At 38.1% G+C, this 17,589-nt stretch overlaps 1 protein-coding gene across 3 annotated transcripts in view; it reads left to right on the top strand.

Moving 5' to 3' along the window:
* The window catches only part of PRUNE2 (prune homolog 2 with BCH domain), a 136,737-nt gene that overhangs the window by 79,620 nt on the left and 39,528 nt on the right, over positions 1-17,589 (top strand). For 2 of the 3 annotated variants that reach the window (XM_082783677.1, XM_082783679.1), the window contains 3 exons: positions 1,173-1,331; positions 2,196-8,727; positions 9,180-10,008. In XM_082783677.1, coding sequence (XP_082639803.1) covers positions 1,173-1,331; positions 2,196-8,727; positions 9,180-10,008 — 7,520 coding nt within the window. The remainder of the gene's footprint in view (positions 1-1,172; positions 1,332-2,195; positions 8,728-9,179; positions 10,009-17,589) is intronic. The other variant, XM_082783678.1, reaches the window with a different exon arrangement.

Here is a 17,589-nt window from a genome sequence, read left to right as displayed (position 1 = left end):
GAAGCTATAGCATCATGAGGCTTGAAGGCTAGATGTTTTTTAGACTGATCATTTATCTACCTTACATACAGTCATAAACCACTGTACAGACTAGATCCACAATTGGACCATGTCTTTCCCTGTGACCTACCGTCAGCTTGAATTGGCTGTGAGTGAGCAGCTGAGATAAGGAGTTACTGAGGATCTTATATATATTAAGGAAGATCTTCAGATAGTTTTGAATCTGTTCTAGTTCAAATTTTTTATTCCAACAGTTCATAAGTATTCCAACTGTGTTTAGGACTGCAATAACTGAAGTCACTTTCCCATGCTTAAGCATGTTTTGGGACTTTTTCGAATATACCCAGTACCTGAGCCTTCAGAAAAATGTTACCAATTTGGACATTCAAACTTTATTCCTCATAATTCTTCACTGTATTTCCCTATTCAGGTTTCATATCTGAATGTCCACCAATAAACTGATAGCTGACTTCTGCTTGTGCCGTAATCTGCATGAATCTCACATAAAGCGAATTGTGAAGTGCTATACAAACATCAAAGCAGAACTTCATTACTAATCTAGGCAAGAATCTACTTCCAAAGCATTTGAAAAATAGATTGTTTTAAGTTCAACTTACAGGGAGGGAGACACATTTTGTGGACATATCTGAGCAGATTAATGAATAGTATTTGTATATATCTTACCAAAACAGTAATTTATCAGGTAGGAGACAGATGCAAGGGAATAACATGCCAATCTGCATATACAGTTGTTTTGTGTTTATGATGAACTGCTGTTTATTCAGGACTAGTGTAGCTTGGCAGCATCAGAACAACTATAGCATATGACATTGTGCTTAGCTTGAAGTTGACAAAAAATTTCTCAAATACAAACAGAAGCATAATGGCAAAAATAAAATTTCTGAGAATGTTTTCATTTTCAGTTCTCTGAAGTGATGACTGAAGAGGGATATTTGCACTTTGTGCATTATATCCTCTGGCCAGAAAGAGAGATGTATGGTTTATATTGCAAAATCTAGATAATTCTACATTGCACTAGTCTAAGTGGAATTCTCTTGCCAGTTACAGCAACTGAGGTATGCTAACGTTTCTTGATATTTTCATTACAGATTTGTATGGGATGAGCTAGGAAAATACACTGACGTTTCTTTGCATTTTTTACCATATTTCAGGACTGTGTGTTACACAGGAGTCTCCTTGGTGAGCTGAAAGCATTCATAGATAAATATGGGGTTGATGTACTTGTCATTTTGGCCAACTCTTTGTCAGATGAGGAGCGAATGAAACGGCAAATTGCAGTATACTCGGAAAACTTAGAGCTAGGCAATCAAGTAAGTACCTGGAAAAAGAATCTAAAAATGTTTTTCCTGAAAACGTATTTTTTAAACTAGTTAATGGTGAAGTGTTGGATAATTAAGTGGAGCTAGGAAGTAACTACATTTGTCTGGAAACTGAGTAGTTATTTGAAATGTCTGTATTATTTACATGACGCAAAATGCATGATCGTAGTATTTATAATTATTTCAGACCAGCCTAATAAAAATACTGAATAGTCACAAGAAATACAGTAAGACAGAATATTTTTCAGCTTAGTTAAAACAGGATGATCTTTTTCACTGGTTTTGTCTTGGTTTTCTATTGTGACCTACACAATCAAATCTTTGACAGTGGGTCAAACATATTGTAAATGGTAGTGACCAAAACTCATGTCAATGTATTTTATTGATAAATAGTTTAAGCTCTGTAATGAACTCAAATTATTTCTAGAATGTTAGTTTATCCAGTCAGATGCAGTCCATTTTATTTCCCATATATTTATTCCCAAACTGAGGAATTCACTCCAGCGGCAACTTCTTGTACCATATTCTTGGTCTTAAAAACTCAGAAATCTTAAGGCAATAACTAAACATTTATTTGAATATTTATTTTTTTTTACTAATGAGAAGTGAACTTGAAAGTCAAATACTATCATTTCAAGTAAACATTCTGACCAATTACATAACATGTATTTTGTATTAAAAAATAATTTTAATATTTCGTCTATTTAGGGTTCATAAAAAGGCTGTTGTAGTTAAATGGCAAAGAAATAGGATAACATGAATAGATAGGTATGATTGTTGCACAGTGAAGTAAACAACACTGTGCCCTGGTACCTATGATTGCAATGGCATTTGAAACATCCTATTTTTCAACAGATTTGCTGCGAATTAGAAGAATGTCAGAATCCTTGTTTGGAGTTGGATCCTCTAGAATGTGGATGTGACCAAATTCTTATTTATCATCAAGAAAATTCTTTGGTGACCTGTGATCAAATTTTTCTTCTCATTAAGGAAGTCATAAATAGAAGACAACCAGAAATGGTATCAAACAGTAGAACTTCTTCTACTGAAGCTGTAGCTGGGAGTGCTCCGCTTTCACAAGGATCTTCTGGTATCATGGAGTTATATGGTTCTGATGTAGAACCACAGCCCAGTTCTGCCAATTTTATAGAAAATCCTCAAGATCTAAATGGATCTATACAAGCCCATGTTGACCTTAATGTAGATCTTGTGAGTCCAGACAGTGGGTTGGCTACCATTAGAAGCAGCCGGTCTTCCAAAGAGAGCTCTGTTTTCCTTAGTGATGACAGCCCCGTTGCAGAAGGGGGTGCTTCCCATCATAGTCTTCTGCCTGGCTTTGATTCCTACAGCCCTATTCCTGAAGGAGTAATAGCAGAAGAACAAAAACCTCAATCTAGAGACAACAGCGACAACTTTGACCTTTTCAATTTTGATCTAGCACCTGTGGTTACAGCTCCATCTGAGTCATCTTCTCGTTCTGTTGACTGTTCTCCAGCAGATGACTATTTCCTTAATAGTGATTCATCAGAAGGACAACTCACTGTGCAGAAAGAACTTGATGAGGCAAACCTTTTAGAAAGTGATACAGCAAACTATTCAACCGACTTACTTATTACAGCAAATGAGGAAGACAACTTAGCTGAATTTGATGAGAATCCAGGAGAAATGTGTGAAAAAACTTCAAGTTTGATCAACTTAGTTGAAGGTGATTCTTCCTCACCAGAAATGTTGAAATCTTCTGATTCAAGAATTCCACCAACTCCTATGAACAGTCTAGTAGAAACTTCACCATTAGATAATGGGCAGCCTTTGTTTTTCCCACAAGATGTCATTAAAAAAATTAATGAAATAGATGGCACAAAGTATTCTCAGTCTCGTGTTAGATATGGAAGCTGGTGGGATGGGTTTGACCTAGAGTCCCGAAATGCAGATACATGGAGTTCAAGTGAGCAGGAATCTGTATTTCATAGCCCTGTCTTATGGAAGGATTGTAACACAAGTCCATTGCTACGAGAACATGTTGACAGAAGAGCATCAGATTCTGTATTCCTCCAAAAGCAGCCAAAGCAAATGGAATACATGAGACCAGGTCTGTGGGATAATCAGTTTAAAAAAGACAACCAGAACCAGGAGAACAAAGAGGAAAACAGTGAAGATTTGTGTTTGCAAGCTATGTCTTTAGAGGAGACAGAGCAAGAACCAGAGAGTTTTACTGACCCATGGAGGGTCAGTCAGCCAACACCTGTGATGTCAGATGCATGGTGTAGTGGGGAAGGGAAAGTTAGTCAGCTAGCTGGAGACTCTTACGAAGCCTGGATTAAATTTGATGCAGAAGACATTGCTAGATCCCCTGAAAATTTATGGAACATGCCAAAACTGGATACAGAAAAAAAATCTGTGAATGTTCCTGAGGAATGGGCCATATCAAAAACCAGTTTATCAGATTCTTCAGAGATCACAGCAGACAATGAGACTGAAAATCCACCTGTCCAGGTATCTCCAGAAGCCTGGGATAAAGAAAGATATTATTCATTAGAAGAATATGGAATATCTGAAAATACTAATTCTGGCATCAACAATATACAAAATAATTCCAGATTACAAACAGAGAAAAACACTCTGTTAGGTGACGCTAAACATAGACCAAAACAATTTGAAAATATAGAGGCCTGGAATATATATGATAAAAACATCAGGAAAGAAGTATCAGAAATAGTGGTGCCGTGGGATGATACTTTCTCATATAAACGCTCAGATCTTAGTTCATCAAACATAGGTGAAGATTTAGTTGTTTCACCACCAGACACCAGTTACTCAACATCTGATTCATATATATCACCTACATATGTGGAAGATGAAGGAGAAAATGAGGACAAAGATTTTGACCAAGCAACGGTTACTGATAAATTCATAAACCCAAATTTGGTTGAACCAAAAGCACTTGAGAAACCAAATAATGAACCATTATCTCCTAGAAACATGCCTTTTTCAAGCCCTATGGACACAGACATCTGGAACACACCCCTAAATAATGTTGCCCAGTTACAAGAAAGAAATTCTGAAAATACTGCTCTTTCTACCTCTGCTAAGCCTTTGCTTAATTCAGAACAGGCAACTAATCAGTATTTTTCAACTGAGATTTATAACAATGGAAATAACTTCTCTGTATCTGAAAACAGAAGAGTACCACCACTATACAATCAAACAGTGAATGACTTATCACCACCACAGAATGAATTAAATACTGGACAGACTTCAGCTGGAAACGTAGAAACAGTGACCAGTGTTCTTGTAGAAGACATAGATACATCTATGCCAACTTCAGATGCTGGGGATAGTTTGGCTCAGAAAACATGTGACATCGGAAGTGAAATACTGAGTAAGGAGGCACCAGAGAATACTGGTGATGATAATAAAAAGCTGGATAGCCAGCATTCAGAGCAGCAGCTGAACTCATGGAGTTTACAAAGTGAACAGGATTCTGAGGAAGGCTGGGACAATGTCATTGTCATCTCTCAGGAAGGGGAAGAGAAATACATGAGAACAGATGGAAAGCAAACTATTACTGACATTTGTAACGAACCTGTACAAAATGACAGTGAATTTTCATGTAATGCGGATTCAGAAGAAAACAGGTCAACTTTTGAAGTTCTCAGCTCCCTAGAAAAAATGAGGAGTAGTGTTAATCTAGAAGACTTAGTCACAGAGAATGAGTCATTTTCCAATCAAATTGATCTAATCAGTCATGAAGAGAAGAGAGAATTGTTGCAGAATGATGCTGAGTCTTCTTTAAATGTTGCTGAGGAAAACAGGAATTATGAATCTTTAGGTGACTCCATTCCGCAAAACTATAGTTATAGTGAAACAACTCAGCCACTTAGTGAGAAGTATGAAAAGGAGACTACAGTTACAGAGGATGCAATACATCCTGAGATGGAAAGTATCTCTGAAAATTCTCATAAGGGTAGTGATAATCTGGAAAATAATTCTTCTAAAATGCCTGGAAAATCAGGCATCTGGAGTGACTCTGGAAAGACAGTTTGTGACTTAGCCACATCAATTCCTTTGATGAATGAACCACCAGAAGCACTGGGAGAAGTGAGAGACAGCTTACATAATGTGGTTCCTAGCCATACAGACATTTCTGAGTTAATATCTTTTGAAAATAGCTCAGAACTAAGCAGTGCTCATGAAAATGTTCTCATAGTTGAGTCTCCAGAAATTAACTGTCAGCAGAGTCCTTCTGCTGAATATGTCAGTGTTCCTGACATCACAGATATGTCTATGGTGGAAAATTTATTTTCACATGAAATAGCTTCAAGGAGAAACGAAAATTCTGAAAATTTAGAATCTGCTAATAACCTTTGCAGAGAGCTTTGTGTAACACTTAATGACAGTTTTCCCAAAATCGCTTGGAATTTACAGCAGTGTGAAGATTTGAAATCTTCTGCAACAAATTCTGAGGCAAGTGAAGTCCATGAAATGGCAAACACCACAAGCAGTGTTTCAAAGGATATACAGATCAAAAGTTATTTGGAAGAAGATAATGTATGGAGTGGTTCAATAAATGATTATACACACTCAAGTGGAACAAGTCCTGATTTAAGTGATGCATCTGTGAATGTGTGGGGAGACCTTCCAGTTGCCAGTCATCACAAAGAAAGTAGAGATACGTGGGATATTAGAAGTGATAAAAATCTTGAGGATGCCTGTAAAAGCAAAGAAATTGGGAATGAATTTCAAGAGGGATTTGAAACGAGTGCTGAACAGAACAAAGTTCCTAAAAGCTTAGATTTTTGGAATGCCCATGTAGATGATGATACTGTATCTTCTTTATCAAGTCCTGAAATAAATGAGGATTCAGAGAATTCAGAGGCATGTCCAGAATTAATGAATGAAGATTCCACTTCTGAAAACAAAGCATCTGAGATTGGAGAGGATTATGCACAATCCAATGCAAGAAGTCCTGAAAAAAACAAAGACGATTTAAATGCAAAAACTGAAGTGGGGGAGGAGATCCAGACAGACATCTTAAATGAAACAATTAAAGCTAGGAATGTATCACAGGAGAACTTGACTATAATGAAGTATAATGAGAATTCTGAATGTTTAGATCACTGGGAAACACTTCAGAACAAAGATGAAGTGAGTATTTTCAGTGAGAAAATGGGTAGCACAGAAAACTCACATTTGTATCAAATGAATGAAGATACCACAACGACTTCAATGACTTTTGCTGTTGGTGATAAGGAAGGCTATTCTTCAGAAGCTGCAGATACGTGGAGTATGTCACTAGAAGCTGATTTAAGAACTGATCCAAAATCCACTGTAGGAACATTTGATTTTCCACATGATAGCTCAGAATGGTGGAATTCACCAACTTGTGAAGAAAAGCCTGTGGAAGACCAGTGTTCTTTTTCAAGTCAGTCTGTAAACGAACAATTAACAAACAGTAAGGAAGAGTCCTGCAGGTCACCTTCACAGGATGAAGAACTAACAGAAACACATTTCACTGGAACAGATAATGATAGAAATCAGCCTCCCCACCTTTACTGTGATGGAGGAGAAAATGAAAAACTAACACATCCTATGAATATTTCTGATAGTCAAGTAAATCGAGATGTTGTAGAGTTCAAACAATTTGATCCTTTCATAGTAGATAAAGAAGAAAGGGTCTTGAAAGAGCAAATGTCTCCTGCAGATGAGGGAAATCAACTGACTTCACAGAATCCTTTTTCAGATTATCAACAGGGTATGTCAAGTACAGCAGTTCAAGAAAACACAGTTCTTGATCTACCAAAAGACAACGAGAGAAATGCAAGTCTCATTCCTCAAGAACAACAGCCAGACACCTGTGAAACATTAGAAGTGCACACCCCCCAGCCAGATGCTTTCCTTGTAGAAGACTTATCTTTTGAAATGACAGAGAAGTCCAGTCCAGGATGGAGTGTATTGGTTCCCCAAACTGCTGTTATCCCAGATATTTTACAAGATAACACACAAGAAAGTAATCAGTTGTTTTCAGTGGAACCTGACCTGTGGACTAATGCTGAGCAGCTTGTCACTTTGAAATCAGATAGTGAAAATCCTGATCTATTAAGTCATTGTGATCAAGACAATAGTTCCGAGGCATCAAGCAGTCCAGATGTGTGCCAAGAGCATGAAGCTAAGCATTCCTCTATCCCATCTCCTCAAATTAGCATGGAGCCTGAAGCTGAAGATAGTCAGCTGATTCACACACAGTCAAATATGTGTGAAGATGCAGATGCTGATTCGAAGTGTCAGTTCATAATGCAGAAGGTAAAGGCAGAGTCTGAAAGTAACGGTCCCCAAGACTATGATCTGGGAAAGGATGATGAATCCTATCAGTTAGGCTCTTCCAATACTCAGGAGCCTTCAGAATTTGCAATTCTGAAATGTGATCTACAAAACAAAGTTGTTACTGAGCCGGTTGACTCAGTTGAAATCCCCAGTGAAGTTTTAGGAGCAACATCCTTAGATCTGGAAGACACATTCCATGGAAGTTATACCCCTGCAAGCGATCAAGGAACACCACCTGATTCAGCTCAAATAGTGACCTTCCAAACACATTTTGTTCCCATGGATTTCAGTCTACCTGATAGGGCAGAACAAAGCCTACAAGAAACGAGTGCTTTGGCCAAAGCTGGAATATATTCTGATATTGACCATACGACAATAATGGGTGATGAGCTGGATGTACCAGAAGAACATGTGGATGGATCTGAGACAGGGGTAGAACATAACATCCTTAACACATCAGTCACTAGTACCCCAGTGAGCACATGTGGTGAAATTAACATATTGGAACTAGCAGGCAGTGAAACGGTAGACAGGGAATCAAGTGATACACAGATATTCTTTCCCAAATCCTTTCTGCCTGGTGATAATGAAGGCCATGAATCTGATTCAAATAACCAACTGGTTGATGACATAGTGAAAGAAAATGAAGATGTAATTGAGAATGATGTTCCTGTGTTTAAGGCAGCGTCCAGTGATCAGTCACCAGCAACATGCACTCCACCATCCTATGTGTCTTTTGATGCCAAACTCTCCAGCAGCAGAGAGTATAAGAAGGATGAGCTCTTGTTACAGCAGCCATTTTGTGACAGCGTTTCTTTGGAAAAGCCTTTACCACTGCTTACCCCTTCAGAAGCTGCTGAAGGCATCCTAATGATCAAAGACAGCAGCATCAAAGATCAGGTATCTGACACACCAACAGAGGGTCTTCAGGAGAATTACACCTCAGTACCTTCACTCTTAGAGCCTGAAGTAACTCTAGGAGCTTCTGAGATTCTGGAAGGAAAATCTGAACCAGAAACAACTGATCTCGACTCACCGCCAGGTGGAGATAAAGAATCACCTGATGGTAAGAAAACCTGCACTCTTTCCAGAGCAAGTTCATAGGACAAAGAAAGAGGGAAATGTCTGGAGAATTACTGCTGAATGTTGAGGCTTTGAGTGAAGTTTGAAATTTGTGTCCCCCCGATGTACAAAGCTCGTTAACTGGAGAACACCTCTAGCATCACACTTCTAGACAGATTTAAACCCTTTAAACATTGCAGTAGGGACCTTATTTCTGTTGTTCATACAGGATCTACAGGACACTGAATCATTTGTCCCTTAGGAGTGATTATGGTGTTAATGTATAATCTTTAACAATAATAATGATGATGATGTTATAAAATTCAAGTACACATTAACAGAGGCTCTCAAAGCAAACTGAGAAGAGCTCTCTCACAATACTGATTTAAAGAAATCATGATGACTAAAACAATAATTCAAAAACTAAAACGAGTTTCTGTTTGCCTTTTATTTTAGAAGCTGGCACTGACTCCCTGCTTTGTAGGGAGAAGAAGCTGAGAAATTCCTCTGAGAGCCCTGAACTGGAAAGTACGGAAAGTAAGGAAGATGTGAGGATACAAGTGTACAGAGATCCAGCTTCACTGGGTATGGATTACATCCTTGTTACTGAGGAAGAAAATATACCTTCAGAAAAGAATATGCTTGAAACGAAAGAAAGTGATTTTGCATTTCAAGAGGCTAATGTAGCTGAACAAACAGAATTGCATGAACACATTTCACCAGGCTCCTTGGATACCTTTCAGCCAATCTCCATAATAAACAAAAGGGAAGACCAGTCTGTTTGTGAGACTGAATGGGACTTAGACGAGAAAAGCTCTTCTGTTGTGCCCCAAAAGGTGGATGCTGAAAGGAGATCACAGGAAAGCTGTGGGCAAGATGAGGGCTGGATTATATTGGGCCAGAATGAAGTTAGTGATGTATCACCTGCAGAAATTTCTGCCGAGTCAGAGGTGCCAAAAACAGGGTCTGGACATTCTGGCAAAGAACTGGAAGCTGCCATCGTGCAGGAATTGATTCTTGACACTCAAGCAGAATCTCAGGTAGAAATTTCCTTTCCAAAAGCGTTTGAATATGAGGACTGCTCTCCCTTGGATGGTCTGTCTACTGAGGATGAGAGTATGAACATCACAAGAATACATGCTTTTGTGTTGCAGGTGGCTGGTGGTGATGCCCAGTCAGAAGCAAACTCTCAATGGAGTCTCGAAAATAACATAACAACAGAGCAAGAAATTAAAGAAGAAACAGTGTTTCTCAACACTGAAAGAAAACTGAGTCAAAAATCAGGGTAAGGAAAAAATTACCCATTTCCTTTCAAAAGTCTTCTGTTTACTCATTGTCAATGTTATTAAAGTGTATAAGATTACAAATAGATGGCAGGACTTCCAAGTTTGAAGTACTACTTTTATTTATGTTGCTTAAGTATCTCTATATTCCTCCCTGGATTAAAACAGAATCTTGATTCTGGTTCTCTTGAATAACAGTCAAGATAGGACTCTCTTGTAATGCAGGAAGATAGTAATGCCACTTCCTTGCAGAAATAAATCCATCTTCATTAATGAAGTCTCACAGACTTCATAATCTGCCTTTAAATCTTAAACAGCTGTGGCCAGGGAACCCCCAGGACCACTGGACCACTACATCAAGATGCAATGCCAGTGATGAGACTGTGGAGGCACTGAAGTGAAGTACTATTCCTGCCTTGTGGAAAATTGTTCAGTAGGCAGATGGGAGTAGTAGGTACCTAGAGTCTGAAAAATATACTGCTTATGGAAGAAAGAAAATGATGTTGGAGAACTACAGTCTTTGCAGTTATTTTCAAGCTGTAATCAGATCAGAGCAGCATTTCTTTCTGTGCTGACTGGCTTGGCAGTTGAGACGATACAGGTAGAATATATTTGTGCCTCCCTTCAAGTGGACATGCAGCCTCTGTGTAGGTAGAATCTGTCACCAGACAGAGAAGGAGATGACCCTGGCTCTGGACTCCATGCGCTGTAGTGGTTTGATGCTTCTGCTGTTGCCTCCTCGTCTTTTACAGCCAGGAGGTTGTAACAGCTACTGTACACTTACAGGGTAGCCACAGAGATGCAAGTGTGGAAGTTTGATCTCCGTGGCATCTTCCAGTTTTACGGAGAGGAACCTGGCAGGGTGTTTATAGAGTGAAATTCTTGTGAACAGCAAAAGAAACTTCCTGGTACAAATAAAACTGAGGGCTGTAACTTCTTCATATGTGTTTCTCCTTTTGAGCTGAACTTACCTAAAAGAACATACGTGGTATGAAACATGCTCTTCTTGAAATGTAAGACTGATTTTTTTTAAAGTTTCTCCTAAGGACTTCAATGTAGACAATATATCACCTTCACTGCTGCTATTACCAGGTTTTAATTGACTTGCAATTTATTTTAAACCGTATTTTTTTGTACTTTCACTATTTGTCAATTTTAGCTGTACACCTTTTCCCCTTAAAGTTCGCATGCCTGTCTATGACAGTACAACCCTGACAACAACATGTAACAATAGTCTGATAGAAAAATACGGCTTTTTACTAACACTGAAATAGCAGTTCAAGTCCTATTAGTATTTCCAAAATGAAGAGTTCAATGGTTGTGGCTTATCTTCCCTCACACTTGTTAAAATACCTCCTCTCTAAACATTTTCACACATTTTTCAAAGAGCACGTTGTTAGCACGAGATCAGACACTGTTAAAGCTGAGTTGTTTTTAATACACAGTAAGCTCTGGCTTAATTCTAAACATAACCTTCATTTTCAGAAACCCTGAAATACAACAATGTTATTTGCAGGCTTAAATTTAAGCATCTGGATAGGACTTTACGCTGTTTTGACAGAAAGTATTCTGGGTTATATACTTTACTCCCCAACTCTGTCTCTGGCTGAAATTGCCTGTTTCTAGGCAGACAGTACTGAGGAGAATATGTGACGAGAGGGGCTTGGTTTCTGTGAAGCAGTGACAAGTTTTCTTGATGCAAGTTAGCATTTACTGCCCTCAGAAAAAAGGCAAGTCTTAAGTGTCAGCAGGAGATGAGTACCACCCAATTCTGGACTGTCCGAAGTAAACTAAATGCTGAGGGCTTGACCCCAAAACTATCAAAAATGAACTAGTTGGCACAACATTTCCATGCCACCCCATCCATCAAATTTCTAACTTCTATTCTGGAAGGAAAAAAAAAATCAATTTTCTACAAATAGAGAAATTTGGAAGAAGCAAAACTACTAAAATCCACAAGCAGTTGTTTGGAATTCACATTAATGTATGGAAAAGTGGCTTGAGATTTACGTTACCTAAGAAAACTAACATGCTTTGACTTTGGGTTGGTCTTCTTGTTAGGAATAGCCCACATGCTAGAAGCCTCCCTCTCCATTTGCTTTGTAGGCTTTCTCTGGGAGTTTGTCAAAAGCAACTCATTCAATGAGTAAAACTTTGTTTGTTTGTTTGTTTGTTTTTTGACATAATTTCTAGTGAAAATCTTTAAATCAATAACTTCCTATTACCTCTGCTCACAATAAATACTGAACAGGATAGGAAATAGGAGGGGTTGTTTAGCGGTGCTGGCTGAAGGCAGGCTTGCAAAGCTCACATGAACAAATCAGCTGTCAAATCCTTTGTCTCCCATTAAAAAAAAATTAAAAAAAAAAATTAAACACAGCCAGATGCAGACCCTGCTTAAGTCATGCTGACTAATTACAAGCAGGCAATATCCCAGGGCTTGAGTTGCCATGCTTACATGCCAGTGATGCTAACATTCCAGAGATGAAAAAGAAAACCAGTCCAGGTGCTTGCTTTTAAATGATTTTTACAAATCAATACAATGGAGTTGAGAAAACTTTAAAGCATTAAGATTCCTTGTGAGATACTTCAAAAAAGACCCTGATTTTCAAACTTATACCGGCACTACAAAAAACACCTCTATGGCCATGGATTTATAATTTTTTCTTTTCATTCTTTTGCTATGGGTTGCTGGATCCACTGTGAGAAGTGCTCTGCTGTTGCTTAGGAATTTCTGTTTATCTCCAGAGTAAAAACTTGAATCTTTTACTACATTAGTAGTTTGCATTGACATTTCAGATGCAGAACATTCATTATTATTAGTGCTTAGTATATTCCCTTAGACTGATTCTTGAAATAAAGTAAAAAAAAAATGGACCATATTAACAACTATTAAGTGTGTTTTCAGGTAAATGCCTGGTGGGATATGATGCATTGCACAAGGAAGGAACACAGTAATCCTTGGTCTAGAAAGCCTGGGGAAACTTCCATTGTGGGATTTTTTGTTATCTGAATCAACAGTGACTGTTGTATGTACCAAATGTATTTTCAGTGGCTATTTCTGTCCTTAATGGTAATTAAGTTGAAGCCCAGAGAAGGAAAGAAAAGCAAAGAAGTCATTCAGCATCTGCATTAACAAGCCATTATGGAAGCACAGAACTGTTAAAATCTATTTTACTTTGGGTTTGTGTTTTGTTGTTAGATGTTTTGAGTTGGTAAGTTACAAGCTCTAATTGAAGTATTCTGCACCATTAATATTATTCAAAATATTCCTCTCTTCATACCTAATAGAGACTTCATACCTAATAGAGATTGCTTTATGGTGCAGCTTTCCACTCAGCTTCCCCTGTGATTTGTAGTTGATGTTCAATAAACTTAAAATAAGCAGATATGTTTCAGTGGTTGGGTAATAACTTTTTAGGTAGTGGCAGAGACACATGTAGATGTTCCTACAGATGCCCATATCATGATTAAAGCCATGGAGGCTTTCATCCCTTTGAAACCAAGGAAGACACACAAAGAAATATTGTAGTAGTGTACTAAAAACATGGAAATAATTAATTCTGGATTTTTCATTAAACCTCTTACATAAACAACCAAAGAAACAGCAACTGATGTAGAAGCATGTAATTAGAGACACGTTTTAGAAAGATCTTTAGAAACACTTCCTTCTTAAAGGAAGTACACCTCAGTGGTGCAGCTTGCAAGTCTGAAATTAATCGACCTTCTTGGCCAGCAAAGCTTAAAACGATGTGATACAGTAGAACTGTCAGCCCTATGGGAGGTTGTGTCACTAGTGTTGTCATGTGAGAGAAGAAACTCTCCTTTTCTCTTTGTATCGCCATAGAGTTTCTGGACAACCTAATGGTGCTCGTTATCAGGCTCTGATTCTGCCAAAGATCTACATCTCTGAAGCAGGCTTTTGGTAGAACTGAACCAAAGTCTGAGAGTTAGAGATATGTCCTTCTGCCTAACTTCTTGTACTTCTGAAAAGCCATTATTTTGACTCAGCAGGTTCTTTGATGCTTCACTGAATGTGACTCGTGCTTTGACTGAATATTTCTAAGCTTATGCTTAATTAAGTCTGCTTTGGATCAGAAAATTTAGGATCCTTAATCTGAAGGTCCAGCTGTATAGCTGTGCCCTGAGCACAGATTACATTCTCTGATCATTTTTTTTGTTGTTGTTGTTAAATAGTTTTGCTTTATGCAATTACATTTGAATTCAGGGACCAGAACCTGTAACACCCTTCTCTGTGACTGTACCCCTAAAAGTGACTTTGTCACTTCAATCACAAGATCTTTCTGTAGTGCATCCTGTGCTTCCCACAGGGAAGCTTTCCTTATGGCCTGCTGGTTGTTGTTTCATACCCCTTGGGGGTTGTATAGAAAGTAGGTACCTTATTTGTAGGCATGTACTTCACCTTCATATCCTTAAATATGGCTCAAACACAGTATCTCTGAAGAAAAAATGTACTCGTTATTTGTATTGAAACAGATGATGGGGGCATCCCAACTAATTGATTACTGAATTGGTAGTCCAAATTCTATGGAGTTACGGAGGTCGTTTACTCAAAAACTGTCTTCTAAGCCCCTTTCTGCATCTACAGTTTATTCACATGTCGCAGTTTAGGTAAAACTGAAGTTCTTGCTTGCTGAACTGAAGTAGGTGCTGAAGTAAGTTGCTTGAGTAGTGGAATAAGGATCATAAGGGAATAAAGGATGCAGTTTGCTATGTGTGTTTTTTTTCACTCATCCAGAAAGTGTCTGTCATTTTGGCTATAAAAATTGACTGTTATGAAGAGTGAATTACAGTTTTGAAGCAGTAAGTGTAAACAAGGAGAATGAAGAAGTGTGTTAAAGACTTGGTGTCTACTGATCACTGCCCCTTTCATTCTATTGTCAACTATAACAGATCTCCAGGGCGTCCAACTGAGCTTTAAGAAAGTCTGTAACATGGTGGTAAAGCTCTTCCCTCCTGTTCTGTTCCTCTGCTGGGGAAAAAAAAAAAAAAAAAAAAAGGCAGCAGGAAGAGAAGTATGAGGATGTGAGGATGTTTGCTAGTGTTAGAGCACCGAAGAGAGGATATAAATCTGTCTCACCAGAAATAATAAACAGCAGGGGGTTATTTGGCCTCATGAAAAAGTACAAAAGTACAAAAAGATTTGATAACACATTATTAATGTCAATCTTTCTAGAAAGAAAACAGCTTTTCTTTATGGCTTTCCATATGTGAGCAGCCAAGAGTGACTAAATTTAGAAAGGAAGAATTCATGCAGCATTATACAAATGTTGGGTATGCAGGATAACATACTTCACTGCTGCTGCTACTGGAGGTGAGCCAAGAATAAAATTTATGAGGACTGAAGGTAATTTTCTCCCTTATAGAAGATTAGCCTGTCTTACATAACTGTGTGAAGCTAGGTGCTGACGCAGTAGTGGGGAGCCAGAGGGAGAATGCAATGCTAGCTTTTACATATCTGCACATTTCGCACATCGTGTGATTGTGTATACCAGATCATTCCTGCTCTTGTCTTCGCTGTAGGAAAGGATTCTCATTCTTTCCTTAGTAAAAAAAGTTAGAAAGAGCTGAGGGAAGCACTGTGAAGTGATGTATTAGCTTGAGGAGATAGTGAGAGCAGTAGAGATAAGGGCATTGAAGTTTGGAAGGTTTGGGGGAGACTGTGGAGAATCAGTGGCAAAACTGAGTGGCAAAAAAATAAAGAATTTCTTTGAACAACTGCCAAGATTTATTTAATCCACTAACAACAACAACAACAAAATATTCTCCTCCTGATGTTTGATGTTCACAAAGAAGCAGGAATCACTCTTTTCTGCTTGCTTGCATAACGAATTTTTGGAACAGTTACTTCTCCCAATGTCTATGTCCAAAATAGCTCACTGTAACCATTGCTGTGCCCAGTACTGTAAGCAAGCCCTAGTTTGCTTCTTGTTTGAATGGGCAACACAATCTGCTATATTTCAGAAGCTAAAAGAATTGAAAATCTGTTGTAAATTTATAGAGGCCACATTCTGCAAAGTAACCTTTACTTCCCTTTGGATGAATGTTTCTTTTTTTTTTTTCCCTGCATGCCAGTCTTTCACTCCTATCATTGTTTATTAATTGGCCAAATACATTGGAAAGCAATTTCAGGCACTGTGGGGACCAGACATGCAGCTTCAGTGGTGCTTCCATCTCCTGATGACCTCTACAATGATGGACTTGAAATAGGAGTTGAATTCAGGTCTCCCACTAGTCAGTACAATGTGTGACAATTCACTAAACACGAGGAGCATGCTTTAAAGGTTAAAAATAAACATGCAAGGAAAGAAGCAACAACTGAGAAGGTTTCTTGTAGTCAGGTCCACGTAAATGAAAGTTAATGCCTTGTAACAAAAGTAAAAAAAATGGTATGAAACTAAACAAAAGTTTTGACTGGCATGATCAAGAACTCATTAGGACTGCTGGCTCAGAACTTGAGATTTCACTGGTCATCCAAGTTGACCATTCCCATCTAAAGATGGGAAGCTATACAACTGATGTATTTTACACTGTTATTTATTGTGCTAATCTAATTAGTGTAGTAATATACATTGCATACTAGAAGTTATATGTCATACATTATACTTTGTAAGAATGTTGCTTTTGTGAAAATGAAAGAGTCACTGGGACAGATTCAGATCAGAGAACTTTCTGACAGTATTAAATTAACTGAAATATATTTTTTTCTAACAATCTATTTTTATGTCAGCAAATCTCACTACCAAGCTTTTATTTTAATTGATGAACGTAATAACATATGCTGTTCGTGCATGTGTTTTCATAACACCATTTCTTTCCCTATACTTGATTTGGCCTATGAAGTCATGACAACCATCTTTTTTGTTATCAATTTTGGGGTGATACAGTATTTTCCATCACCATCTGGAGGTTGAAAATTAATTAAAACTAAAAACCCAGTTTTCCATTGCAGAGCCAGCTGTTAAACAATAGCAGAAGCCAATATGGTGATGATCCCATTTTTGTAAAGACGGTGTTAATATTTACATGCCAAATACCAAGTAGTTTAAAAATCTTTTAACCTTTTAAGAGGACAACACTGTAGTATTAGACAAACAATTTAAAAAGGAAGAAAAAGCTATTTACTATTACTCACTTGAGATCATGAGATTGTACTTAAATTGTGAGGCTGGGCTTTCTTAAGCCAAAAAGACCTGGACTGTGTGTGTATGGTTTAGTGGCCACATCAAAAACTACTCTGCTATTCAAAGCCCCACATTTTTCTGAAATCACTATATTCCAACCTTTGTGATCAGTGACAAGATTCCAGCCTGAAGCATTAGTGGGCTTTCAAACTTAACCCTGTTGATGCAAGACCTGACTTCTACAGTGAGCCCCTGTGAATTTTATGGGTCTCAGCAAAGACTCCTAAAGTCTCAAAGACGATCTGTGTCATTCTGAGCACACAGGATAAAGGCTGCAGCTTCTACCATAGTGCCAGTTTCGTAGCAGTCATTCAGCTAATGATTTCTATTGTACAGAAATACCTTATAGCTATACTTCCTGTATACAGCTTCCCGGTG

Source organism: Aythya marila (genome assembly GCF_965140915.1).
Source record: "Aythya marila genome assembly, chromosome: Z".
NCBI classification, from domain to species: domain Eukaryota; kingdom Metazoa; phylum Chordata; class Aves; order Anseriformes; family Anatidae; genus Aythya; species Aythya marila.
Note: the sequence above shows the minus strand (reverse complement) of the source record. Positions and strands in the feature narration are given on the sequence as shown.